Source organism: Labrus bergylta, chromosome 1, assembly GCF_963930695.1.
Source record: "Labrus bergylta chromosome 1, fLabBer1.1, whole genome shotgun sequence".
In the NCBI taxonomy this organism is placed as follows: domain Eukaryota; kingdom Metazoa; phylum Chordata; class Actinopteri; order Labriformes; family Labridae; genus Labrus; species Labrus bergylta.
Genome location: NC_089195.1, coordinates 34190464 through 34216091, shown reverse-complemented (window position 1 = coordinate 34216091; position 25628 = coordinate 34190464). Strand labels below are relative to the sequence as shown.

The window sequence follows — 25628 nt, the reverse complement described above, 5'->3', positions numbered from 1 at the left end:
CTTTGATTGCACAGCTCTGGACAACCCTCTATATCGTTATTGCACATTTACCACTGTCATCACTGTTTCTGCAAACTTACATCTCTTACCTCCAGCAAGTATTTTTACATTCAGTTGACAAGCCTGAATAAATGTTGTATTTCATTTTTTTTAAAACAGTAGGAATGTTATGTTAAATCATTGATGTATAAATCTCTTCCTATTCTTATTTTTTATATTCTAAGAGCTTATTTATGTATCTATTCTTATATAACATGCTGCTGTAACACCACAATTTCCCAGTTAGAGATCAATAAAGTAATTCTAATTCTAACACATTTACGCACGTTAAAAAAAATGAATACGATCTCATGTTATGTCAATCATGTTTGCACACAGACTCCAAAATTTCCCTCCATCATTTTTTGTGGATTAAAGTGCAAAGACCTTTAATCTGTTGCCCACTTTCATAATCTGCTCCTCTTCTGTGGCTGAAGTTAACATCATAACAACCCCTCCTCCCTGAAGATCAGGCAGCTGAAGTTCAGTATTAATGTGCAAATATAGAAGGCCCAGTTTTTAAAGTGAACTAACCATGCAACAGAAGTCTTAGCCTACATTTAGAAAACACATTTGTGGAAACATTTAGAGTATACCTTGACACAACTGGTTATAACTCTGAAGATCAAACAACTTTGACACCAAAGACTCGCCTTCTAAATCTGTGATCATTGCTTCGTGTTTATTCTTGAGTTTCTGCAGACTTTTGGACTTCTCCTCCTCCTCCGTCAGGTTGGTGGTGAACTCGGAGATCCTCTCCTCCAGCTGCTTCTTCTCCTGCCGTCACAAACAGGACATGAAAGTATCGTCAGAGCAGCTTAAATTAGTTTTCTTTTTGCCACCTCACATCATTGTCTGGATTTTGTATTTATTTGTCGACAGGCTGCAGCAGACCTTGTTGAGCTTGTTGTTCTGGTCGTCCAGCACCATCACGTCATCCTCCAACTTCTTCAGCTTGGCGTCCGTCGTGACCTTCTCCATTTGGAGCTTCTGCCGGGCTTCTTCTTCCTCGTCCAGCTGCTGCTCCAGGTCCTGCACGATCCACAGAAACAACTTTTAAAAATATGTATTCTTTTTTACATCCTGTATTCTCTCTCTCCTGTGAGTGTACTGACCGTGATGTTCTGCTGCATCTTCTTCCTCTCCGTGTTCATCTGTGTGATCCTCTCATCCTCCTCCTCCAGGCGGGACTCCATGTCATGAAGGATCTCCTCCAGCTCCTGCTTCCTGGTGGCCAGACGAGACCTCATCTCCTCGGCCTCGGCGCACAGCTCCGTCTCCGCCTGCAGCTGCTCCTCAAGAGCCAACTTCTCTGCATTCAGCTGGCGGAGGGGGGAGAAGAGTCACATCTCAAGAGTCAGCTCAATAATCTAACTTTGACAATTAACTCTGCGTGGTGAATCTGAATTTTCTGGGGGTATCATTTAAGAAAAACCTGCTGCAGATCGAAAACTAAATCTGTCGACTTTCTCACATTTAAAATAACTCAGACTTCAATTAAGGCCTGCGTCCAACGGGTAATACTTTTCAGGCAGAAAAGTGCTGGCCGCGCACTCAGGCACGCTCGGATGAAGCGCTTCACATGTGCCTCTTCTCTATGACAACCATCTCCTGACGACGGCTGCTAGACGACAAACACTGCTCCGTTTTTTTTACTGTACGTTTAATATTTTAGGTCGTTTTACCCCCCTTCACTATGAGCATCAATCGCAGGACGCTAGCCCTCCTAATCTGTCAGGATGATGAGCTGAATAATAATAAGATTATTAGATTTACTTTATTGATCCCCGTGAGGGGATATATATGTGTGTGTGTTGCATGACTCTGTAGTCAAGCAACACACACATATGCTGAAGTATATACATACATGCACACAAACAGGATCCTATGAACATGCACTAATGGAGAGATGTCAGAGTGACGGAGCGGCCCACAGTGGGCACTCCTGAGCTGATGGTGGGGAGGGGGTTTGGTGCCTTGCTCAAGGGCACCTCGGCAGTGCTCAGAAGGTGATCTGGCACCTCTCCAGCTACCAGACCAACTTCCAAACTTGGTCCGCACCGGGACTTGAACCGGCGACCCTCCGGTTCCCAACCCAAGTTTCCACAGACTGAGCTACTGCCGCCCCCAAAGAAAATATCAGGGGAGAGCGCGAACGCAGTCCCCCACTACCACAAATTATGCAGTCGAGATTCCCACATTTGGGGAATTCGCACAGGTCAGCCCCGCCGGAGTGCAATGGCCAGGCCTCGCCATGGGTGAACCACCTTCTTGATCATGGTATCTCCCCTGCCAGGTAAGTATAATACTGACGGCCTCACTACGAGGAGGAGGAGGAGGAGGATGTGGCTACACAACACGGCCCATAGGAAACAAAAAACACGGGGTGTATATGATTGAAAAGAGGGGCGGTGACTTCAGCAGAAATTAAAAGATTTTCAAGCAGCTGCACAATAAGAAAAGACAGAGGGCTCAGAAAAAGGACGCTGGGGGCGGCGCCTTTTCTCCGAGCCACTACTTACGCTCTCTCCTCATTGGGAACAACTGAATAAAGAAGCTGACACTCAGAATAGGTGGTCAGGAGGGTACAGTCCTCTAAGCGGGCAGCTCAGGTTCAAATCCGACATGTGGCATTTCCTGCATGTCATTCCCTACTCTCTTCTCCCCGATCTAAGTCTCCATCCACCGTCCTGTCTCTACAATAAAGTCTTAAAAATCCCCAAAATAAACCTAAAAAAAAAGAAGCTAATGAACTATTCAGACGTGTCTGGACCTTTGTGGAGACTCTTACCTGTTGTTGTTTGGACTCAAAATCTTTGAGCTGCTCTTCAGCCTGAAGCTGCCTCTCCTTCACCTTCTCCAGCTCCTCCTCTTTGGCCTGCAACTCGTCGTCCTGCCGGCTCACCTGCAGCAGAGGCTTCACCTGGAAGAGAGAAAAAAAACCCACAAGCAATGAGCGAAACAAAGATCGAAAATGTGATTTAAACACGTGCTGATGTTTGGACACACGGTGAATCGAGAAGGGGATTCTCTGCCGTCGTCGCTCTCTCACCTTGGTGAAAAGTCTCCACCACTGCCAGTTCTTGAGTTTGAGGTACGCAGCACAGTTCCTCTGGATCACTTTCATGGCAGTGAGCTGCTGCTGTCTCTTGGCGAACGCTCTACGGTCATCAAAAAAACATCATGTTTACCTTTCAGTCAGCTTCTTCACATCATTCACCAACAGAACTCAAGCTACAGTTTGGGAATATGCAAGCTCAACTCATAGATTAACAAATCCTGCCATCTGCTGCCCCCTAGTGGATCACCTTAAGACTGTTAAAAAAACAACAAACAAATGTGTAAAAACTACAATCTCCTCCAAATGTACTACAAACATGGTGTGTTCTCACCGTGTTGTACAATAGAGCTGAAAGAACCTCGATAACGGGGACCTCATGCTGACACTCTCTGTCGTCTTAATTCATATGATTTAATTAAACATTATTATAATATGTGCTGCAAACTGTAAACAGCTGTTACTTCCCCCCCGCCTTCAAAACTCATTCCAGTGTCACTGCTTCATACTTGCGGGCCAGGAATCCTCTGCACCACGCCTGGAAGCTGATGATGACGTCGGTGATCTTCATGTCTCGCTCCTCCTCCAGGTGAGCCAGGACTCCGGCTCTGAAGAACACTTTGCTCTGACCGATGCGGTACAGGTTCGGGTCCAGCTCCAGAGCTTTGATCTGACACAAAGAAGACAAGACTCAGTGACAAAGTCCGAACAGATCGATATTAATCAGACCAATCGTTAACGTCTGAAAGCAGATTTATCGTCCTTACCATGAGCTCACAGGCTTGTTTCCCGTCCATGAAGCCTTTGGGGATGGCGTTTGGAGTGAGGATTTCATACCTGCAGGACAGACGAGCAGAATTAAATCACACAAGAGGATCGACTCTGAATTTTAAAGAGGATGAATACATATAGACCACTGACCATTAAAGGAGCATTCTGTAACATATCTACTGAGCGAGATGATAAAGGTATCTTACTATCTGATCAGACATTAAGGAAACATGCTATGTTGAAGTGCTGGCTTCTCTGACAACAATGCAGCAGCCAGTATGTCCTCCTTCTAACTTTAGATTCTGCTCCTGAATGCTCTGGATTTGTTTGGACCAGAGAAGGTAGGCGCGTTTAAGGTGACCCCCCCCCCCCCCCCACACACACACAGCCGTTTTGGACGCCCCTTGGTTTACCAGATATGAGAGCAGTTATCAGGTCAACAGGTGTTGCAGTGATGGAAGCGGTCAAGAGAAGTGGTTCAGATAGAAGTGATTGTACCCGACCTAAAAAGCCTCTGCATGTTTCTAATAAGCTCCACGAGCAGAAACGTGCTCAAACTAGGATCAATATTGGAGATGCTTTTGAAAAATGGAGAGAGGTTAGAACACAGAAAGGTTTACAGACCCATGCAGAGCTGGATAAACACTGAAGCTTCAGAGTCCACCACATGGCAACCTGAGTGAACATCCACTCTAGAGAGGAGGGGGGGGGGGGGGGGGGGGAGACAGCTCTCTATAATGTTTAGAATTTAGACTGCAGTACCCATTTTAAACACTAGGAGTCAGAGTTACCTACTGCTCCTTTAATATAGCTGGTTGTGAGGCCCAGGTAAAGTTTATGTGTGGGAAACACTGTATGTGGGTAATGAGGCCTGACGCACAGCATGCGGTCAAAAGATTGCAGATACTTCTGTAGTTGTTTTTGAATTGTTTTCACCTCTGTCTGAACTCCTGGAAGACGATGCGGTTGGGGAAGCCCTGTCTGCAGATACGAATCCCCTCAAGGACTCCGTTACACCTTAGCTGGTCCAGAACCAGGTGAGGCTCCAGTTTACCCGCCTGAAGAAGAAGAAACACATTTAATCCTGTTTTTTTTTTTTTTTTTATTCAAGCATCTTTAAAGCCATGCATCACTTCCTGTTCAGTACCTTCTTCTCGTGGTTGGGGATGATGCAGCGGACAAAGTTGGGGTTGGTGTTCCTGAGCGTGGTCATGAGGTTGCTCAGCTGTTCCTTGTACAGCTGACCCACGGTGCGGAACATGCCCTTACGAGTTTTGAACGCACCGTGCATGGAATTGGACATTCCCGCCACCTTATCCAGACCGACGATCCGGTCCACTGCGAGGACACAGATCACATTTTATTAAGCATCAAAATAAAAACATGGAGCTGTGATTGACAGGTGAACAGTCCAGGGTGTAACCCCACCTCTCGCCCAAAGACCCCCCCCCCCCGCAAATGGGAAAAAGCAGTTTAGATAACTGCACACATTTGATTTGACAGAACTTACTGTCTCTCCACAGGTCACCGATGAATTTGTCTCCAGACTGGTTCAGCAAAGTGGCGACACACTCGTTCAGAGGATCCATGTTTTTCATCAGCCACTCGTCGGCTTTGTAGCCCACCTGCACCAGAGGAGAGCCACAGCTACCATAACGCACGGTACATGAAGTATGTTGATCCACAGTTAGTCTGCAGAACAGTCTACTGTATACGACTCCTTCAGAGTCAAGAGTCGAATACTCAGCTTGTAACAACAACATATTTATACGACAGATACAAAAACTGTAATCTTAAAGAGGACATATTCTCCTCCTTCTCCACCTTTTCAAACAGTCCCCTGTGGTCTAAATGAAACATCTGTGCTGTGGTCAAAATCTAACATGAATTAAGAACCAGAGGAGGTTTGTGACCCTGTATAAACCAGCTCTCTCAGAACGCTCTGTTTTGGTGTGTGTGTCTCTTTAAATGTAATGAGTATCTGTCTAACGTCCAGTCACAAAAATCTCCCTAAAATTATTATAAGACACTTTTCATTAAATTTTAAATTATTCCACACATGTCAAAAACCTCAATGATCACAGAAGACGATTGAAAATTGTATCCCAAATCATGTTCAGAAAGGAGCAGGCAGAGTAATAAATCTTATTAAGCCCCACCCATCACTTAAACCTGTTTCCAGCTGCCTTTCATTAAACAATTTTAATGAGATTTTAAACTTTAACTCTACACTGTAAATTTTAACTCTTTTTATATTTTTTACTTTATTCATTTGAATTAATTTCATTTGAATTATTTTAATTTGAACATATTTTTAGATTTCATAATCTCAGTGATTTTTTACATTTTCTATTTTAATGTTTCTTTTCTTTCCTCTGTCATGATGCTTTTGATGTCTTGTGTGAAGCACTTTGAATTGCTGAATTGTTGTTGAAATGTGCGACATAAATAAACTTGCCTGGCCTAAAGAACAAACAAGAGATATCTAGATAGTCTGTCCAATAATAATAATAACTTGCTGCAAACATAATACCTACAGGTATGTTATTTAAAACAAAAAGAACAGCTACCTTTCCAGCGTAGTGGACGATACAGAAATCGACGTCGTCCTTGAGTTTCTTCGGTTTCTGGAACTTGGGGTTTGATCCCTGCTCCTGAGTCACCTTGTCCACAAAGGTCTTGTCCGTGGCTTTGGGGAACCAGCACTCCTCGTCCAGCAGAGCCAGGATGCCTGGAGGCCCAGTCTGGTGTGAGAGAAGAGCGAACCAACATCCGTCAGAGAAACCGTGTGGCTGAGCTGTTAATTGTACGAAGGACAGAACCATAAGTTGTAGACGTCTTACAGTTTTCTCGATGAGGTCGATGCAGGGCTGCAGGTCGAGGCCGAAGTCGATGAAGCTCCACTCGATGCCCTCCCTCTGGTACTCCTCCTGCTCCAGGATGAACATGGTGTGGTTGAAGAGCTGCTGCAGCTTCTCGTTGGTGTAGTTGATGCACATCTGCTCAAACGAGTTCAGCTGCAGGAAAAATAAAATAAAAAATTAACCTGCGACTCAAATGTTCTCGTTTCAACTTACTGCAAGTTTATGTCCGAACACAGCGCTTTGTTGTATCACAGGACTGAGCTGCTCACCTCAAAGATCTCAAATCCAGCGATATCCAGGATGCCGATGAAGGAGGCGCCCTGCCTCTTGGTCTTGTCCAGGGCCTTATTGATCCGCATCACCAGCCAGCGGAACATCCTCTCGTACGAGGCTTTGGCCAGAGCCTCGACCGCAAACTCGGCCTGCTCCTGAGTCTGGGCCTTCTGCACGTAGTCCCTGCCAACCTGAAAAAACACAACATTTAAGAATCAACAACATCTGCAGGAGGGATTCCATCAACAATCACATGGCGGCTGCTTTCCTTCAATGTCACACTTAGAGGGAAGTCTAAATTCTATAATCATGTTTTCTATCATTTATTTATTTTAAATCTTGGATTTCCTGGTTGATTAAAACCCCAACAACCTAGTCTTGTGTCAAACCCAAGGACACATCAACATGTTGCTGCAGGTGCTGGGGATCGAACCCCCGTACCTTCCTAAGGAGAGACGACAGACTCTACCACTGAGCCACAGCCGATCCTGGATTTCAATCATTCTCAGGATTTATTTCATTTTTAATCATGTTTGAAATTCCATTATTTTGCATTTCAGATCCGTTCGTTTTCATGCTTTTATTTTGAAATTATGTACCGTCTTAAGGTAAGGTTTAAACTGTGTTTAAATTTGAATCTAAACTGATGAACAACTTCTCTAAAAACACGTGTGACGAGGCACAGGTGGCCTAGTGGTTAGTTGCCCTAGAAGCGGTCAGCCTGGGTTTGAATCCGCCCTGGGTTAGCGACTTAGCAATTTGCTAACCCTTCGTCTTGATATCTCGGGTTAACAACGTTTTAGAGAACGAGTTGATTTCAGACGTTCAGAGTGTTTCATCTGTGGAAAAATATCTGTCATGTGATTATAGAAAACTGTCAGACAAGTCATCACCTCACAGACAAAAATAGAAGTTTGCATCCTAAACTTGTTTTGCTGTAATTATTATCTTTTTTTTAAGAAACGTTCGTGTATGAATCGTCGTGCAGACCTTAATCCGAGGAGACAGGATGGCTCGGGTGAAGTCGGTCACATTGACGCTCAGCAGGTGACACACTTTCTGGGCGGCTGAGGGGTGAAGCGGGAAGGTAGAGCGAGACAGTATGAGCATGAGAAACGATGATCATGATGGTTGTTAAAGTCTTTATATGTGATTTTTTGATCCAGCAGATGTCGCCCTTGAGCACCAGCATGAAACCAAAACAACTCGCGCTGCATTGTTGTGTTAGCATGCTAATGCTAGCGATCTTTATTATGCTGGTATCTTCACACTGCATGTAAATTTACCTGAAATGAGCGTGATCTAGAAACACAGTTAAGCAGTGAGTACAGTATGTTATTCTTCTTTTCTCTAGTCCCTCAATTAAACAACTTTTATACACGAGGGGAGGAGTCAGCCGGCCGTCCAGGCGATGTAAACAAACTGAAGATAGGACTCTGAAAACTCTGAAAACATCGCAGACAGTGGGACTCGGGTGTTACACCCATTGTAGACAGTCATGACTCACAGAGTTATTTTCAGAGGATAGACTTGATTTATATTATATTTAATTGTGAAAAATCTCATATAAAGACTTTAAAGCTTCTGCGTCTGTTAAGTGTTCATACCCGTGTCGTCGGGCATGGAGGCCTGGTCAGAGTGACGCTCTTTCTTGAAGGTCATGTTGCCGAGCTGCAGCACCGCCGACACCACCTTCAGCAGACCTGACAAACACAAAGGAAGACTTTCACTGTAATAATAATAATAATAATAATAATAATGACACATTCAGAGCAAATGACAAATGTAAAGTTACCGATTATTTCCTCCTCAGGGATGCTCATGATGTTAAAGGCGTCCCAGGTCTCCGTGAACAGGTCTTTGTCCTGCTGGCCGGGGATCGTCATGTTCCCGTTGGACAGGAAACGGTACTTGCTGTAATCCTCCAGACACAACTCGGCTGGACAGAGAGGGAGAGAGAAGCGTGTTAGGAGTTTAACGGGCGGGGGGGGTGCCGGTGGGTCAGTGATTAGCGCGCGCCATTCCATGTATGGAGGCTGTAGTCTTCCAAGCGGGCCGCCCCAGGTTCGAGTCCCGCCTATGGCTCCTTTCCTGCAGGTCACTCCCAACTCTCTCTCTCTCCCTGATTTCTGAATCTATCCACTGTCCTATCCCTCGATTAAAGGCACAAAAAACCCCAAAATAAATCTTTAAAAAATAAGTTTAACAGGCGTGTTCAGCAGAGAATAAAACGTTTTCATTGTCCTGATTAACTCTGATGTTGTGAACTTTCCTGCTGCTCTGTAACTAAACTGAGTGCTGATGGATTAAATAAGATACCACTCGAGTAGTAAATGTCGTCTCTGTGGCTTATTTAAAATCTTAAACACCTCTACATTCCTGCTTTCCATCTAACAGCTCAGTCAGTTTTTATCCCTGATGTAATAAAAAATGTCTCACAGCGCAGCTTGTCCCCGGCGCCGGTCAGCATGTAGTAGAAGATGTGGAAGCTGCGTTCATCTTTGGCTTGACGAATGGCACGAGACTTCTCCAGCAGATCTGGGATCACTTCAGTCAAGAGCAAACGAGTGCAGAAGCGAAAATGGGGAAATAACACGACACCTTAACAATGTGAAGCAAGAAGAAAAGGCTGAAAAGAGCTGAAATCACCCGGTTGTTTTTGATGCTTTGAGGTCAAAACTGAAGGATAATTCACAGCTGATGAGTCTTCAGGTTTAAAAGAAGGTTTGGTTCTTTTGAGAAGTGACTCAATATTTTATGAACGCAGCAAATATATCCTTAACCAAATATGTCTGAATCAAATGAGGACAAACAAACTGAAAGCTAACCCGGATATCATTTACATCCTCTGGTCTCATCTAGTGTTGTGGTACGCGAAGATCTCGAGACCACTTTTTGAAGGTCTCAGAATCTAAAGCATTTTTACTGTCTTGTCTCGGTCTCAGACTGGGCAGACTCCAGATTTTAAATCAAGACCACCACTGATCGGCTATTTCTCCATCATCATTACTAAGATTAGAAGGAAAACGCCTCTTTAAACAACTAACGTCAATTCAGTCTAAGTGAGTGACACGCCCACTGCGCACAAGAGGATGATTTTTCAGTGATATTTATGGTCTTGGTCTTGACCCATTCTCAATCCCTAAATGTACGTCGACTGTGCCGTGTGACTCCACAAAGTATTCAGCTTCTTTATTTTTTAAAAAGGATACAAGTTTCAATGTTGGCTCCAACGATGTATCCGGTGACGTCAAAGTTGATCCGGATGAATTTCCCCTACAGAAGAGAAAAACAAATCAATATGTTTAAAAACTTGTAAGATGGTTACTGATATTTTAATCTTGGATTTCCTGGTTGACCCTAACCCTAAACCCTTTTCAAATTGTGATAAATTGCTGGATGGTAAATAAGACTTGAGCTTGTTTAGTTCTTTTCTAGTCTTCTTATGTCTTAGCCAAGGACACATCGCACATGTGGCTGCAGGTGCTGAGAATCGAACCCCTGACCTTCCAGTTCAGAGACAACAGACTCTACCACTGAGCCACAGCTGCGCCTAGATTTCAATTGTTCTCAGGATTTATCTCGTTTTTAATCACGTTTGGAAATTCCTTCATTTTTGCATTTCAGACCAGTTTGTTTTCATGCTTTTATTTTGAAATTTTCTACCATCTTGAGGTAAGGTTACTTGTTTTCCATCACCATGACTACAGGGCAACGCTGCAAAGGTTCACCTAAGGGGTCAAAATAGCCCGAGATTCTAAAACCAATGCGTTTGCTTTTGCACCAAGCGTACGCACTCAGTGTTTGATGCTTCAACATGGTTTTTATGATTTTTTTTATTTTTTTTTTATTAGGAAAAGCACAGTATGGTTTACATTGCACATAACCTTCATTACTTGACAGACTTCCTTGATCCATTGTTTGTCCCCCATTCCGCCGGGACTTGGGAAAGACTGTTTCCAATAACTTTTAATAACCTGACAGTTCCAGAATATGTGGAAGTGGTCGGCTCCGTTAGACCCACAAAGTCTCCAACAAGCATCACCACCCCCTTGATGTCTTTTCTGAACGGGTGTAACAAAAAAAATCTCACAACATTTTTTGAGGAGAACTCACGCCACGTGTTCGACCTGTTGAGATCCACTGTAACCGGCATATCTTTTCCCAACTCTCCACAGAAATTGTCACATTGCCTTCTTCTTCCCACTTCTTCCTTATGTATTCTGTGCTCTCTTGTTTAGATTGTAGGATGCCGTTATATAATCTGGAGATGATTTTATTACAAGATTTGGACTTGAGAAGAGATAGAAATATCTGCAGGAACCCTGATTCCCCCTTTTCAAAAGCCTTCTTCAGGTTTTGGTTAAAGTAATGCCTTACCTGCAAGTATCTGTAAAAATCATCCCTTCCCAAACCATGTTTATTTTGTAGAGCTTCAAAGCTCAGAAATGCCCCCTTGTGGACAAATGAATAGTAGGTAGTCAAACCTTTTGATGTCCACTGATTAAATCTGCCATCACTTTTATTTGGAGCAAAATCTGAATCGTGAGCACACCACCTAAGAAGTTTAGATGACTCTCCTACTCTGCAAATTTTTACTATTTCCTGCCAGGATTTCAGAAGAATGTCCTGCATGGGATCATCTGAAACCAACAGTTCACCATGTAATTTGTTATCTGCTAATAGAGCTGGTATTGGTATGTTTTTACCGTTGTGCCTTCTACATCCTTCCAACCTGCCGTATAGGTTGATGAACATAAACAAACTAAAGGTCTCAGCTGGGCTGAGTAGTAATATTCTTGTAGGCAGGGGAGACCCATTCCACCTTTTTCTTTTCTCAATTGAAGGGTCTTATATTTAATCCTGGCCTTTTTCCCCTGCCATATATATCTTGATATTAACCTGCCCCATTCTGAAAACTGTTTAGGAGGTATTTTGACTGGTGGTTTTTATGATTTACAGATTGTTGTGTTTTCAGAGGCTTCGAGTCGTTCTTACAAATCTTGAGGAGTTGTCGTTCTTGACCGTCTTGGCGTTGCCGAAGGCCTCCAGGATGGGGTTTGCCTGCAGCAGCTGTTTCTCCAGTTCACCCTGACAAGAGGAGACCAAAGTTAAAAATCAAAGTCCAGATCAGATCATCACAACCTGAACCCTGACATTAGTCGAGAAAGCACTTTAAACTGTAACTCATGCAACGTCTTCATGCAGATCCTTCAGTGACTGAACCCAAGCTATGTGTATTAACCTGCTCATCTTATTAAAAGAAAGCTGTGTGTGTTTACAACCTCAGGGTATGTTATTATTGCCCAATCACCCACACCAACACTGAACCCTGCACATTCCAGCACACACATCCCCGCAGCACAGCAAGTCCACTCAAGTCCAACAAGAACCCTGTGAAAGCGTCTGTGAAGACACAAACAAGAGAACACAAGAAGCACACAGGCCTGTTAACCAAAAAAAAAAAAAACACAGGAGATCTGCGACACCCCGAACAAGCTGCCTAACAATGACAAACTCCAGACCGGCCAGTTCAGAGAACTTGATAGCTACTGGGTGGAGTGGGATACTTTCACTTAGCTTGAAAAACCTGTTAAAGAAACCAAAACCAGCAAGATTTATTTCTGGGGTTTTTTTTAAATGACAAATCTCAGATAAGGTTTCTGCTCAGCTGTTCTTTCATTTTGCTTTTTTAAAAGATAAATAACTATGCCCCTAGTGGTTAAAATGGGTATTGCATTGCATACTCAGGTCACCATGTGGTGTACACTGAAGCTTCAGTGTTTATCCAGCTCTGCATGGGTCTGTAAACCTTTCTGTGTTCTAACCTCTCTCCATTTTTCAAAAGCATCTCCAATATTGATCCTAGTTTGAGCACGTTTCTGCTCGTGGAGCTTATTAGAAACATGCAGAGGCTTTTTAGGTCGGGTACAATCACTTCTATCTGAACCACTTCTCTTGCCCGCTTCCATCGCTGCAACACCTGTTGACCTGATAACTGCTCTCATATCTGACAAACCGAGGGGCGTCCAAAACTAAACAAATCCAGAGCATTCAGGAGCAGAATCTAAAGTTAGAAGGAGGACATACTGGCTGCTGCATTGTTGTCAGAGAAGCCAGCACTTCAACATAGCATGTTTCCTTAATGTCTGGTCAGAGAGTAAGGTCACTTTATCATTTCACTCTCTAGATATCTTACTGATTGGAGCTTTAAGTAATTTGTATGAATTCACTTTTGAAAGAAACAGAGACATTTAAGACATGCATGCTTTAGCTGGTTAGTAGAGCGTTGCATAGAGACACTTAGTGAACAGCATGCAAACGGAGAGATGAACTCACATGTGATAACACTGCACTGCCCTGCAGGAGTGAGAGAGGAGAGAGTTCAACACATTTAATACCAACTCATGAACACACACAAGTTACAGATCTGCAGAGGAAACCTGAAGGAGTCATTTATCAAACATTTCACACAAACACAGAGAGGTGAGGCCGGCACGTCCAGACCTGAGAGGAGAATGTTGAGTACATCATAGAAGTGGACTGATGTGGAAAAAGCAAAGAATATGAGGAAACTACATGCGTCCATCGTGGCTCTTCAGACGACCCTTCAGATAGAGAATCAGTCAGACAAACGATAAAGAGAAGAATCTACTGACCTGATCTTTCTTGGATTTAAAAGACGAGGCGATGTGGGCGAGGTACTGAATCACTTTCTTGGTGTTTTCCGTTTTTCCTGCACCCGATTCCCCGCTGTTCAAAAGAACAGTAAAAACAGATTAAATCAGAAGTTGTTTCAATCAGAGGTTTCAATATGAGGGTCATCATGACATTGACTGTAGAGGCAAGCTAACAACAGTAAAGCCACCAGAGGCTGTGGGTTCAATCCCGGCCTAAGTCTTAGTCTAAATGTCTTGGTCTTGTCTCAGTCTCGGAGCACTCTGGTCTCAGGTATATGTCTTGGTCTTGGCTACAAGGGTTCCCCGTCTCAGGGCTTTTAAAGCGACACATTCAACAAGCAGGATGAGAACTTTTCTTATAACCTGAACCTAAATTCACAAGACAAATCTTCCAACTGCTCACAAACCTTCTCACACCAAAAGTCATTCTGCTTTTTTTAAGATCATTACTGCAAACTAAATCTAGATTTCCAAAAAAAAGCTTGAACCAAAATTCTGTGCAAAGTACAAACAAACTTGGGCAGAAATCATTGAAAAGTCATCCTAACTTAATAATTGTGAATGCATTAAAAAAAACAGAACAGAGTGACCTACGTGCAGAGGATGGACTGGTCCTCCCGGTCTGTGCAGAAGGAAAGATTCAAAGTTAACAAACAGAAATAATGAGCATCAAATAAAGAGCATGTGATGGTTAAAGTCTGCAGATTATTTGGAGTAAAAACTGAGTCAGGGGGAAACAATTTGTTCATTTATTAGTTTGAAAATTTAGATTAAATATCTTTTGGTTTGAAGAAGAGAGTTGGAATTTAAAGAAGTCTTCAAGACGACTTTTGGAGAGTATGATAGACGCTGGTACCCTGCATCATGCTCCTGTAGGCCGTGTCTGTGATGGCGTAGATGTGAGGAGGCATCTCGTGTCTCTTCTTGCCCTTGTACATGTTCACGATCTCCTCGCTGTAGATGGGCAGATACTTGTACGGGTTGACCACCACGCAGAAGAGACCAGAGTACGTCTGAGTGAGAGACAGGCAGAGGGACAGTCAGAGAAACAGTTAATGGAAAAAAGGAGGAGGAGTCTAAGATGATGTTGTCATGATGTGAACCCACATAGATGAGTCCGGAGTAGTATCTCTCCTTCAGGTTGTGCAGCACCGACGCCTCGTTCAGGCAGGTCAGCTCCGCCATGTCCTCCACCTTGTTGAACTTGGGCGGGTTCATCTTCTGAATGTCGTCCTTGTTCACCTTCACCTGAGATTAACAGAAGTAACATTTGATTCATTCAGATACTCATGAACCAACACATCAAATAAGACATGATAAGGCTGTTTTCACACATGCACTAATCACTATTTCGACAAAAAAATTCAGGACAGTCTGCCCCTGAAATCCTCCAGAGTCGCTTATTTGGGGCAGGAAGAGACTCAGTCTGTAGGGACTTAGGATAGGAACTGGTTCAAGTCCAGATTCGAGGCAATTCTTGTTACTGGTCTGGTAGCGAGAGAGGGGCCAGTTCATTTCCTGGGCACTGCTGAGGGGGAACTTCTTGAGCGCTCTCACATCTTTCCATCAGTGCATTTCCAGTGGATCGTGTTCAGCCTGTGTGTGAAGCATGATCAATAACAACCTTCACAACAGGGTCCTAAGATGCTGACTAGACTCTTCTCCTCTGTCGCCCCCCGGTGGTGGAATGAACTTCCAAACTCCATTGAATCTGCAGAGTCTCTCTGCACCTTTAAGAAAAAGCTAAAGACCCAGCTCTTTCATGAATACCTACTAACTTAATGATGATGGTCTCCATATTATTGTTGATGATGATGGTAATGACGATGGTTTTTGTTTGATAACGACGACTTATAAGATGGTTTCTATACTGATTAGAGCTCTCAAGAACTGCCCTCAATGTTGTGCTTTGCCTCTGGTCACTTCCTGTCAGCACCTGTGTGTCCAATCAGACTCAAAGCTGATCGTTTGCTCTTACTGACATTGTTCCCTTTTTTCTAGATCCTTGCTTGTGTTGTTCTTACTCTCTGATGTACGTCGCTTTGGATTAAAGGTGTCTGCTAAGTGAATTGTAGAATTGTAGAGTGTAAAAGTAATTTCCCCTTGTGGGATTAATAGGATATCTTCTTCTTCTTTTTGAAACCTGTGCCTCACACTGTGTAGTTTCCTTGTCAGACGTCAGCTTGGGGGGGGGGGGTCTCGAGAAGCAAGACATCGTGTACAGGATGCTGCAGGAATACCCTGAAGATTCAAGGACATTTTCAGGATTTCTGTGCACACCTTAACAAACGATTGTTTTACCTTCCTACTCGAGTCGGTGAGCTCCACGATGCACTCGTCTCCATGCTCCTCTTTGACAGAGCCGACCTCAAAGCCCAGCTTCTCGGAGGGGATCCACACCAGCTTCTTGGTGGACCAGTCGGCATGGTCCAGAGCGTTGCTGGACCCCCCACGGTCACCGTACAGGAACTTATCCGCGTCCGTCATGTTAGCTTCAGGACAAAGAGAGAGAGAGAGAGGAAGAGCATTTAAAACAAACATGAAGCCGTTAAGGGAAGTTGAAGTTTTTAAAAAGGGTCCTAACATGTTTAAATATTTGAGCTCAGTGAGGATCTGGCCTCAGACATCAACTGAAGTTAACAGAAAAACTCCTTCACATTGTCAGGCTACTACATAAAAAGAGATTAGACCAAACAAACAAGTCTAACATCAAGATTGTATTTTAGTCTGGAAGTAAAGGAGGAAAAGATTATTCTCTTATTTACTGTGACATCTCCACAGGCTGTATGAAACACGGACGTATCACAGTGACATCATCCACTGGTTACTAGAGGCATTTTGAAGCCTGACAGCGGTGGTGGCCATATTGGAAATGCAGACTTTAGCTTACTTTCAATCAGCCTTGTAAGAGACAAAAAGGTTAGAACTTAAGCTGCCTGCTACAACCCGCCCACCTGTCAGTCAACTAAACCACGCCCCTAATTGTGCACATTTGTTAATAATCCTTCTGCTTTATTAAAACAAAACAGATGAGTTATAAAAAAGAAAAATTTACCCCAGTACAGTGCAGATATATTGAATAAAGCTATCAAGACAAAACACTTTTTTGTACCAGGCTGTAAACATGTTTAATTCTCCTGTAAGATTTTAATATGGGACATAATGGGGATTCCTTGGCTTTTGGAGCCAGCCTCTAGTGGACACTTGAGGAACTGCTGGCTTCATTTTTAATACCCAGAGGTTGCCACTTTTTTTATTTTGCAGTAATTTGTTGCTAAATTCTTAAAAGCGTGGCCTTGAAGCAGAACGGGATTTTCTGGCACAACTTCACCAGCTAACAAGGAGCATGACGAGTGAACGGTTCCAAGAGGTGAAAAAGCTCCAGCAGCATTTTGTAGCACGAAGTTCAATTTATTAACAAATTAGACCGACGCGTTTCGGATTGTGGCCTTCATCGGGGTCTTGGCCCACGGCAATCCACAAGCCGAAACGCGTCGGTCTAATTTGTTCGGTCTGAAGTGTTGCTGAAACATTTTGATCTGTAAAAGCATGGCCTCAACATCAAGCTGCCTTAAGTCTCAATGTGAGAGTACAAGACGTTTACTGTATGTAACAGCCCCAAAAGCTTCATGATACCTTTAAAAGTCATCAGAACTCTGTGATCTTTCTTCATCTCTGGACAAAACCGAATCAATCAACCAAGTACACAGCAACAAAATCAATTCACCAGCCCATTAAAGATCATCGATTAACCTGTTTCAACTCTTTCTGTAAATATCTGGATCCTTGTTATCAACTTTAAATCAGAAAATCAGCTGTATGCTACATCCATCCTGTCTCTCATTATCCAGACCCGTCGTTCTCTTAGTGGAGGCGTTTATTCAAATCTTTGTTTCTTTGCAGCTCTGGTGTTTTGTTGAGCAGATAATCATGACCCATGATTCACTGTACAACACAGGAAGTTAAGTACAGTTAGCACACATAGTGTCACTCGTGTGTGATGAATCTTTTCTCATGAATGTTGAACTGTGTGTGCGAGTGTGTGTGTGTGTGTGTGTGTGTGTGTCACTCTTCAAAGTGATGAGATGAAGTTCACCGTCAGGAGGTAACATGAGCAGCAGCACAAGTTCAGGCACATTAGCGCCTCAGCAGCTGTTCCCTGCATTATTACCGACATGAATCCTCCTTTCTCTTCGACCTTGTAAGGTCGTCAGAATGTTTGACTCTTCAATACCACTTTGTTAAAAACCGCACAGTGACAATACAGATATCTTCTATGTATCATATGCTCCGCCCCTGTCTGATCAATGGAAAGTCCCGTCTTGTCAAACCTGTTTAATGTTAATCCTTTTTGTGTATTCATGACCTGAGGCTCCACACAGTCACACACAAACTATTAGCCACTCTCACTCTCCACATCTCCTCTACCTGTCCCGGCCTTTATTCCCGATCCGACCCACATTCCTCCCTCACCACCTCATTACCAGGAATTCCACAAATTCCTTTCTCCCACTCCTCCTTGTTATCCGCAGCCCCTCTCGGTACAAACGCAATGTCCGCTACAGGTAATAGATGTGCAGGTATTACACATGACGCCTCTGCTGGAGGACAGGAGGACAGCGAGTGGCTGCGTGCGTTTAAAGGCCTGCAGGAGGGAAGGGGGGGGGGTATGTAAAAGTTGTGTGGATGCTCCGCAGCAGCCAGAGAGGAAGGAAGGAATGTCAGGAGCAAGTCCGGGCAGAGAGAGAAAGAAATGTCATAATTCCCCCGACCGCACCCTGAAGACAGACTCCCCTCCACCGCCTGGTTAGAAAAGGTGAAAATATCCTGCAGCTTCTTCACCAGCGTCATGTTTAACCTTTTTTAAAATGTAGAATATAATTCCTCTTAAGATGCATCAGTTACATTTAAAGAGGCATTTCTACATGTCGTGATGTTTGATCAATGACATGTATAAGAAGAGTGAAAAAGAAAACATGTGACAAATATGTTAAACAAACTTATAGGATGTAATATTCAAGAAGACATGTCATGCAAGAGGCTGCAAGGAGGTGCAGAGGTTCCTGGTTTGAATCCCCGTCTGACTGAAGCTGAGTCTCTCTGTGTGGAGTCTGCATGTTCTCCCCTGTGTGTGTGTGGGTTCTCTCCAGCTTCCTCCCACAGTCCAAAGACATGCTCGTTACGTTAACTGGTGACTCTAAATTGTCCGTAGGTGTGAATGTGAGTGTGGCTGGTTATCTGTCTCTATATGTCAGCTCTTTGATTGACAGGTGAACAGTCCAGGGTGTGACCCCGCCTCTCTCCCAATGACAGCTGGGATCAACTCCAGCCGCCGCCAACCCCCAAAAAGCGGTAAAGATAATGGATGGATGGATGTCATTAGCTTCTATAACTAATACAAATCAATGGGAGCTGTTCTATCAAAAGTAAAGTGATGGATTCTACTGGTTATTTTTTTGTATTTTAGGAGGATTCAAACAAAGCGCTGCGTTTCTGTGAGCCCTTCTTCAAGGACTTAAGACAAGTTTGAGTCATTAAATATCAGGCGTGCATGATGTGAGAAAAAAATATTTCATGTTCAATAACCTCGTTTGATATTGTCATGACAACAAGAAGTGCCATCAGTAGACTAAAGCCCTAATTCAAGGTATTTTCAGACTGTTTTTTTTCGTTGCAAAAGTTGCTGTAACGAAGCTCAGTTGTCATCACGTCTTTGAACGTTCATATTGATTCTGCTACCGCAACAAGAATTCACAGACTGGAAAACCAATACAACAACTTCTCCAGCTTCAGATTTATTCAACACACACACAGCGAGCGGCAGAGATTAGAGCAACAACAACTGTGTTAAGGCAGCTACAGCAACATCGATAAGTCTCAGATAAGTTTCTTATTCTAAATCCACTCTGATCCTGTATTTGATCATGTCTATAAACCCCTCTATTTCAGCCCTGCTCAGAACAGGCTGTTTCTGTGTCTGTACCTTTAAATATGTAAATGAGCTGTGTCTGACCACGCCCCCTCTCTGGAAGGGCTCGGGTGTACTCGGTGCTTTCTCGCTCCATGTCCTATTGTTTATGGTGAGAAGTCAGACTCAGAGGGCAGAACAAACACCTAGCTGTGGGAGTGTCACCCACCTGGGGGAGGGGCTACTGCCCTTTGTGATGTCATGAAGGGAAAATCTTAAAATGGCAGCAATATCTGCCATTTGAGAAAGAAAAAATTTGAGAAATGAGAAAATACAAGTGAAGGCCACCCAGTGCAGAGATTTCTCTTCACTACAAAAAGCAGGATTCTGACATAATGCAAAACCAGTTGCAAAAATGTCAAGTCTGTTTCACTTATGGATCCCAAACTCAAAGAGTGTTTTTGTTTTTAGGCTCAGAGCAGCTCGTCGGCCCAGCTGGAGGACGGATGATATGTTTGTCTGGAGCAGGGAAGGCAGCGCGTGTTTGTGTGTGTGTGCGTGTGTTTACAGAGCGAGGGATAGAGGGATTAGTGCACAAGGTGTCATCTGTGTCCCTCTTAAGTTCATTATGTGCTCAGACTCTTGAAGCTCAGTGAGGGGGAGGAAGAGGAACAAGAGCTGCACGTCTTCTGCTTTGAGAAACAACGCAGCTCTCCCAGAGTTCAGAGACGTTTACAGGCATCGGAAAGATCTACAGATTGATCCACCACGCCGAGGAGTGACTGCATCACTTTAACTTTAGAGAACATGACACACTTGTGACATCCACATGTGTGCAGCCTTGATGCTGGTCCTCCTCGGGCTTACTTCCTCAGGAAGTTGCACAAACTCAAAGTCCGCACATTTTGACACTTTGTGGTTCAAAGTGATGAGAAGATACTGCAGGCCTTCATCGGCACGCCCTCAGTCACTTAGGAGCCGACACATCCAAAACTTCTCAAGAATATAGTCTGAATTTTTCTGACTTCAAGCAGCATGTGAGGACGAGTTTGAACCTCGGAGCCCCACAGCTTTAGATTTGCTGCAGATAGCCTCCTATTGTCTGTTTAATCGCTCTTCTCCTGCATGCTGCATCTCCTGTCCTTGGCTGCCTGTCAATCCCACCCTTTATCCTCGGCTCTTACCTAAGACACACACACTCTTCGGGCAGAAGAGCACAATCCGGGCCACATGCGAGCCTGACAGGATGAACAGAGGGGTGGTACTGAGTAGTTTTGGTCAAAGTGTTTTTTGGGGTTAAACAGCTGATCTGTGAGCTTGTGAAGATGAGGAACGGGCGGGGAAGGTGTCAGGTGTTTGTTTTTGATTTCTCGTACTAGTGTTGTAGTCAAGACCGCTTTAACAGAGACCGAGACAAGACCAAGACCAGAGTGCTGCAAGAGCGAGACAAGACCAAGACCTGAGGGCTGCAAGAGCGAGACAAGACCAAGACCTGAGGGCGGCAAAAGCGAGACAAGACCAAGACCAGAATGCTGCAAGAGCGAGACAAGACCAAGACCAGAGTGCCACTCACTTAGACCGTAAAGCCGGGAAGTATGCAGAGACAAGACCGAGACCTTTTAAAAGTGGTCTTGAGACCGAGACTGATTACGGGTACAGTACAACACTACCTTGTACACCCTAACCTTAAATGGAACAGAGATGGGTTCTTGCGGTGACAGATTTTCAATCCTCGATACGATTCTGCTAAAAACCAAACAGGATAACTTGTTTCATTACCATGGCAACAAAACTCCTATGTTGTGATCAACTACAACATGGAGGAGTTGGATCACGCGGGGCATGTAACCACTAAAGGCACCCATCAAATGAGTTCTTGTTTTTAATAAACAAGAAGAGCGGGCAGACTTCTGCACACTGATGAAACTGCAGAAAAACTTTGGCAACACAATTTGTGCAATAAAGACAGCGCGCTCTCTCTCAGGGCAGACTGTTTTTTCAAAACACAACCAAAGATCTGAAGTTTGTTTCTGTGTGTGCATGTAAAGCACTTGGTATAGAACAGAATCAGCAACTGTGATAACCTTAGTCGGCTCTGCTTAACTTCCACGATGAGCCAAAACAGAGGAGGAATAGATTTCAACCTGCAAACTTTATTCTGAAGTCATGAGCAGAAAAAAAAGCAGAAACGTTTTTTTTTTTTTTTAAGTTGTGTGAAAGCAGCATCCTCTTTTTGAGACTGCTGCGTGAATATTCTGTATCCTGAGGGCACGGACACGGACACGGACACACACACACACACACACACACACACACACACACACACACACACACACACACACACACACACACACACACACACACACACACACACACACACACACACACACACACACACACACACACACACACACACACACACACACACACACACACACACACACACACACACACACACACACACACACACACACGCAAACCTCCTGACAGATAAAAACTACAAAGCAGGATCAATTATCAATGATCAGCTCGTCAGGAGGGGGGAGGGGGGGGGGGTCCTGACTCACTCATTATCTCCGGATGCGACCCCTCCTCACATTAATGCATGCCTTTAATCAACCTGTGGTTAAACTGGTTGATGCTCGTACTGGTTACACTGGTGGTGGTTGTTTGCTTTGCTACCATGATAAAGAGAAGTGAGAGAGAGAGAGGCTTTTTGTCACGCTAATCCTGCAGCATCGACACAGACAGGTTGAAGAACCTTATGATAAAACTTTAAAACATTATATTTTACACACACTGCAGTTCGTAATGAGCATGCGCAGGTTTTAAAAGTCTCCGTTTATCTCCTGAAGAGAACACCTGGTGAAGCCGGCGGCATTTCTTTCATCTTTCTCTCAAACTCTTTACCTTCAACCGTCTTTTTCTAGGAAGTTTCCCACCCTCAAAATAACTCAAATATGTCGATTTAAAAACTTTAAAACATATAAAGGAAAAAGAAAAAGAAAGGTAACACACCTGGTGTTCAGCAGCAGGCACTGTAGGTGAGTCCGGTCCGTGTCGCCTCGGTTCTGAGCAGGTTTGAGGGTGTGAACGCAGCCGGCTCTGAGTGTCTCTTGTCGGGGTGAAGCTGCTCCGTCATGCGGTCCAGCTGCAACTCAGTGCGGGGCTCGGAGAGGAGGATGGACGCTCTGCACCTTTAATCCGCCCTGTTTTAGTTTTCGCAGGTAAAGTTGAACGCCCCGCCCCCTCCCTCTCACCCTCTCACCCTCTCTCTCTCCCTCTGTAAAACCCGCTGAGCGTGCTGCGTTCAAGAACACCACGTAAAACATTGCTTCTCAATCAGAAAGTAGCCTTGAATTAAAAAAGTTCTCACCGTGTTCTTTTTTTTCCTCATTTATTATTGAGAGCAAGTTTTACAAACATGTTCACTGTCTGATAACATTTTATTATTATAACATTTTGATATACATAAATGGCTCGACATAGTACAGGAAGAAAGAAATCCCACTTCCCATTTTTTTATTTAACCTTTATTTATCCAGGTTAGTCAGAAATCTCTTTTACAAGTGAGACCTGGCCGAGTATATCAGCAACACACAGTTGCAACCTACGGTGTTGAAGAGGAAGTGTAAAATCCTGCAGTTCCTCGAGTGTCCACTAGAGGCTGGCTGCAGAAGCACAGGAAGTCACATACACACCCATTCTAAAAAAGTTTGTTTTTACAGCAGAGATGAACATGTTTACAGCCTGGTTCAAAAAAAACAAACAGGTGTGATTAGCTCATGTCTCAGCACACACTGTTCGGGGGGGGGGGGGGGGGGATGTTTTGATGACTCATCAGTTTTGATTTGATGAAGGATAAGAGTTATCTGTAGTTAGGAGGTTAGCTGACCTGATTGACCTGGGGCAAAGTGTAATGGTTTGTCAGGAGGCTTAAAAGCTGCCTCAGCTCTCAGCCTGTCGCTAGGTTGACTGAAAGTTGGGGGCTGTGTCTGAAATCACACTACACACTCTAAACATACATAATGCATACTTACCCGAACGTTAGCATGCCATTAGCAACATATTTAAATACAAATACTTCCTGTCCAAGCTTCGTTTAACGAGCTTGCATCGAACTAGTGCAACCGTTTTATTATCATTTGCAACACAGAACATTTTATAAAGCTCATAGTTGGCTGGCTGGCGAGCTACACAATCGGACAGTCTGAGAGCCGCAGTGCATTGTGGGGCGCACACACACACACCCAGTGGGCTCCTGTTTCATACCTAAAAATTCTGCCCGATCTCGTAAACGTCGGGCAGACTCGGGCAGACTCAACCTTTCATACAGTGAATTCGGATCATACTGCCTACTCAATGTGACGTCATGTTTTGTATGAAAGTATGAAAGTCAGCGGTTTCTGGCACAGCTAGGGTGAGACAGCATTTCCAGCATGGAGAGCGCCGTCGATGGGACCCCAGCGCCCCCTGCAGGAACAGACGGGTGACGTCACTCAGGCTTCAAACATTAATATTTACAGTCTGTGGTTAAAACTTTGTGCAAAAGTGTTGAAAACATTTTCATGTAAACCTTATAAAACCCTTTAAAAATGTAATGTAAACACATTTCCTTATCTCCTCCTGTTCTAACATTTTGAAATAAAAATAACTTTATCGATGTAGCAACTTTAAAAACAGACATTTTCTAAACACAACAATAAGGAAGTAAAGTGTTTAAATGCTGAGCTACTGAGTGATTATATGTTTTGCAACCTGAGCATCTGGTCAGATGGTGCTTAGTGTATTAAGTGTGTGTGTGTGTGTGTGTGTGTGTGTGTGTGTGTGTGTTTGTGCCTGTGTAGCGGTGTGGTGTGCAGGTATGCAGAGCCTCGTCTGTACCTGCAACAGGAGCCGGGGTGTGGCACCGCTGATGTGTCCAAGATAGAAATACGATACAGAACACAGAACTGTCTGCAGAGAGCAGAAACAAAGTTAACGCTGCTACGGTGGCCCTGAGCAGACATGCATCCATACATTTTATTTAACCCTTTCTTTACTGTGATGACGAGTAAAATTTAGTCGTTTTCTCAAGAATTAACCTCGGGATAAAAGCGCTGGTTTTCCTGCCATGACGACTTGAATCCAGGCGTTTTCTTGATATCTTGATAAATAAACTCCTAACCATGAGATAAACGAGCGTTATCATCCCGAGACAGCGAGCTGTAACGGATGAGATCTCAAGGAAACAGCAAAAATTTGGGCGCCGGTGGATAAAAAAAATCAACATGCTGGAGAGAATCACTCCAATGATTCCCCGTCAGCCTCAACGTCATCTTTTGTTATTGTTTTGATTTAGAGCCCCCTGGTGGCGGGATTTACACACTGTGCCTTTAAAAATCCTGGGGCGACAGTGGCCAAGTGATTACTTCACACGTCCCATGAACAGAGGCCGTTGTTATCAAAGAGGGCGGCCTGGGTTCAAATCTGATCTGTGTTTTTTTCTGTGTTTTATGTCATTCCCCGCTCTCTCTCTCTGATTTCTGACTCTATCTGTCCTGTCTCTCCAGTAAAAGCATCAAAGCACCAACAAATACATCTTTAAAAAAACAACAATGGAGAGTTAACCATCATCAGAGTATGGATGTTCGCTTTGGGCTTCTGTAGATAGCTGCATACAGTTTGAGTTTTCCTACGGTGGCTGGGAAGTGCAAACCAAAACTAAAAAGCATGAGACACTTTTACCAAGGGCAAAACAAATATACATTTACAAGATGTGTCACTTTAACGAGCACTGAGACACATTGAAAGGTGACAGAATCATACCGGAAAGAGACTACTGTCAGATTGTGGAGGCACTTTGCAATCTGAGAGAAACCAGTGTACCAAATGCCAGAAGTGACAGAGTGAGCGGTCAGTTAATGTGTTTTGATGGAAAGACTGGGCGTTAACTGTCTCAGGTCGATTCCACTTAACATCATTAGTATAAAACATTTTGTCTTTAAGCCAAAACAAACGATTTGACCCCTCACTTAATCTCTCCAATCTCTCCT

The 25628-nt window shown here is 43.8% G+C and overlaps 1 protein-coding gene and 1 non-coding gene across 2 annotated transcripts in view; both read right to left on the bottom strand.

The window, feature by feature from the left end:
• LOC110002902 (myosin-9-like) overlaps positions 1 to 22781 on the bottom strand; it is a 34474-nt gene extending 11693 nt beyond the window's left edge. Inside the window, exons 1-26 of the mRNA XM_065959760.1 lie at positions 22612 to 22781; positions 15987 to 16177; positions 14793 to 14933; positions 14542 to 14698; positions 14280 to 14307; positions 13665 to 13758; positions 13345 to 13365; positions 12004 to 12096; positions 10218 to 10281; positions 9445 to 9543; positions 8801 to 8944; positions 8613 to 8708; positions 7996 to 8072; positions 7002 to 7196; positions 6712 to 6885; positions 6439 to 6612; positions 5379 to 5493; positions 5016 to 5206; positions 4805 to 4926; positions 3865 to 3934; positions 3607 to 3767; positions 3092 to 3200; positions 2831 to 2962; positions 1155 to 1361; positions 934 to 1071; positions 693 to 816 (exon numbers count right to left, since the gene is read on the bottom strand). Coding sequence (XP_065815832.1) covers positions 693 to 816; positions 934 to 1071; positions 1155 to 1361; positions 2831 to 2962; positions 3092 to 3200; positions 3607 to 3767; positions 3865 to 3934; positions 4805 to 4926; positions 5016 to 5206; positions 5379 to 5493; positions 6439 to 6612; positions 6712 to 6885; positions 7002 to 7196; positions 7996 to 8072; positions 8613 to 8708; positions 8801 to 8944; positions 9445 to 9543; positions 10218 to 10281; positions 12004 to 12096; positions 13345 to 13365; positions 13665 to 13758; positions 14280 to 14307; positions 14542 to 14698; positions 14793 to 14933; positions 15987 to 16172 — 3112 coding nt within the window. The 5' untranslated portion in view covers positions 16173 to 16177; positions 22612 to 22781. The remainder of the gene's footprint in view (positions 1 to 692; positions 817 to 933; positions 1072 to 1154; positions 1362 to 2830; positions 2963 to 3091; positions 3201 to 3606; positions 3768 to 3864; positions 3935 to 4804; positions 4927 to 5015; positions 5207 to 5378; positions 5494 to 6438; positions 6613 to 6711; positions 6886 to 7001; positions 7197 to 7995; positions 8073 to 8612; positions 8709 to 8800; positions 8945 to 9444; positions 9544 to 10217; positions 10282 to 12003; positions 12097 to 13344; positions 13366 to 13664; positions 13759 to 14279; positions 14308 to 14541; positions 14699 to 14792; positions 14934 to 15986; positions 16178 to 22611) is intronic.
• Positions 2180 to 2343, bottom strand: LOC114921819 (U1 spliceosomal RNA). Its single transcript, XR_003810134.2, has one exon. It is a non-coding gene; the product is annotated as a U1 spliceosomal RNA (small nuclear RNA).
• Positions 22782 to 25628: the final 2847 nt, after the last annotated feature.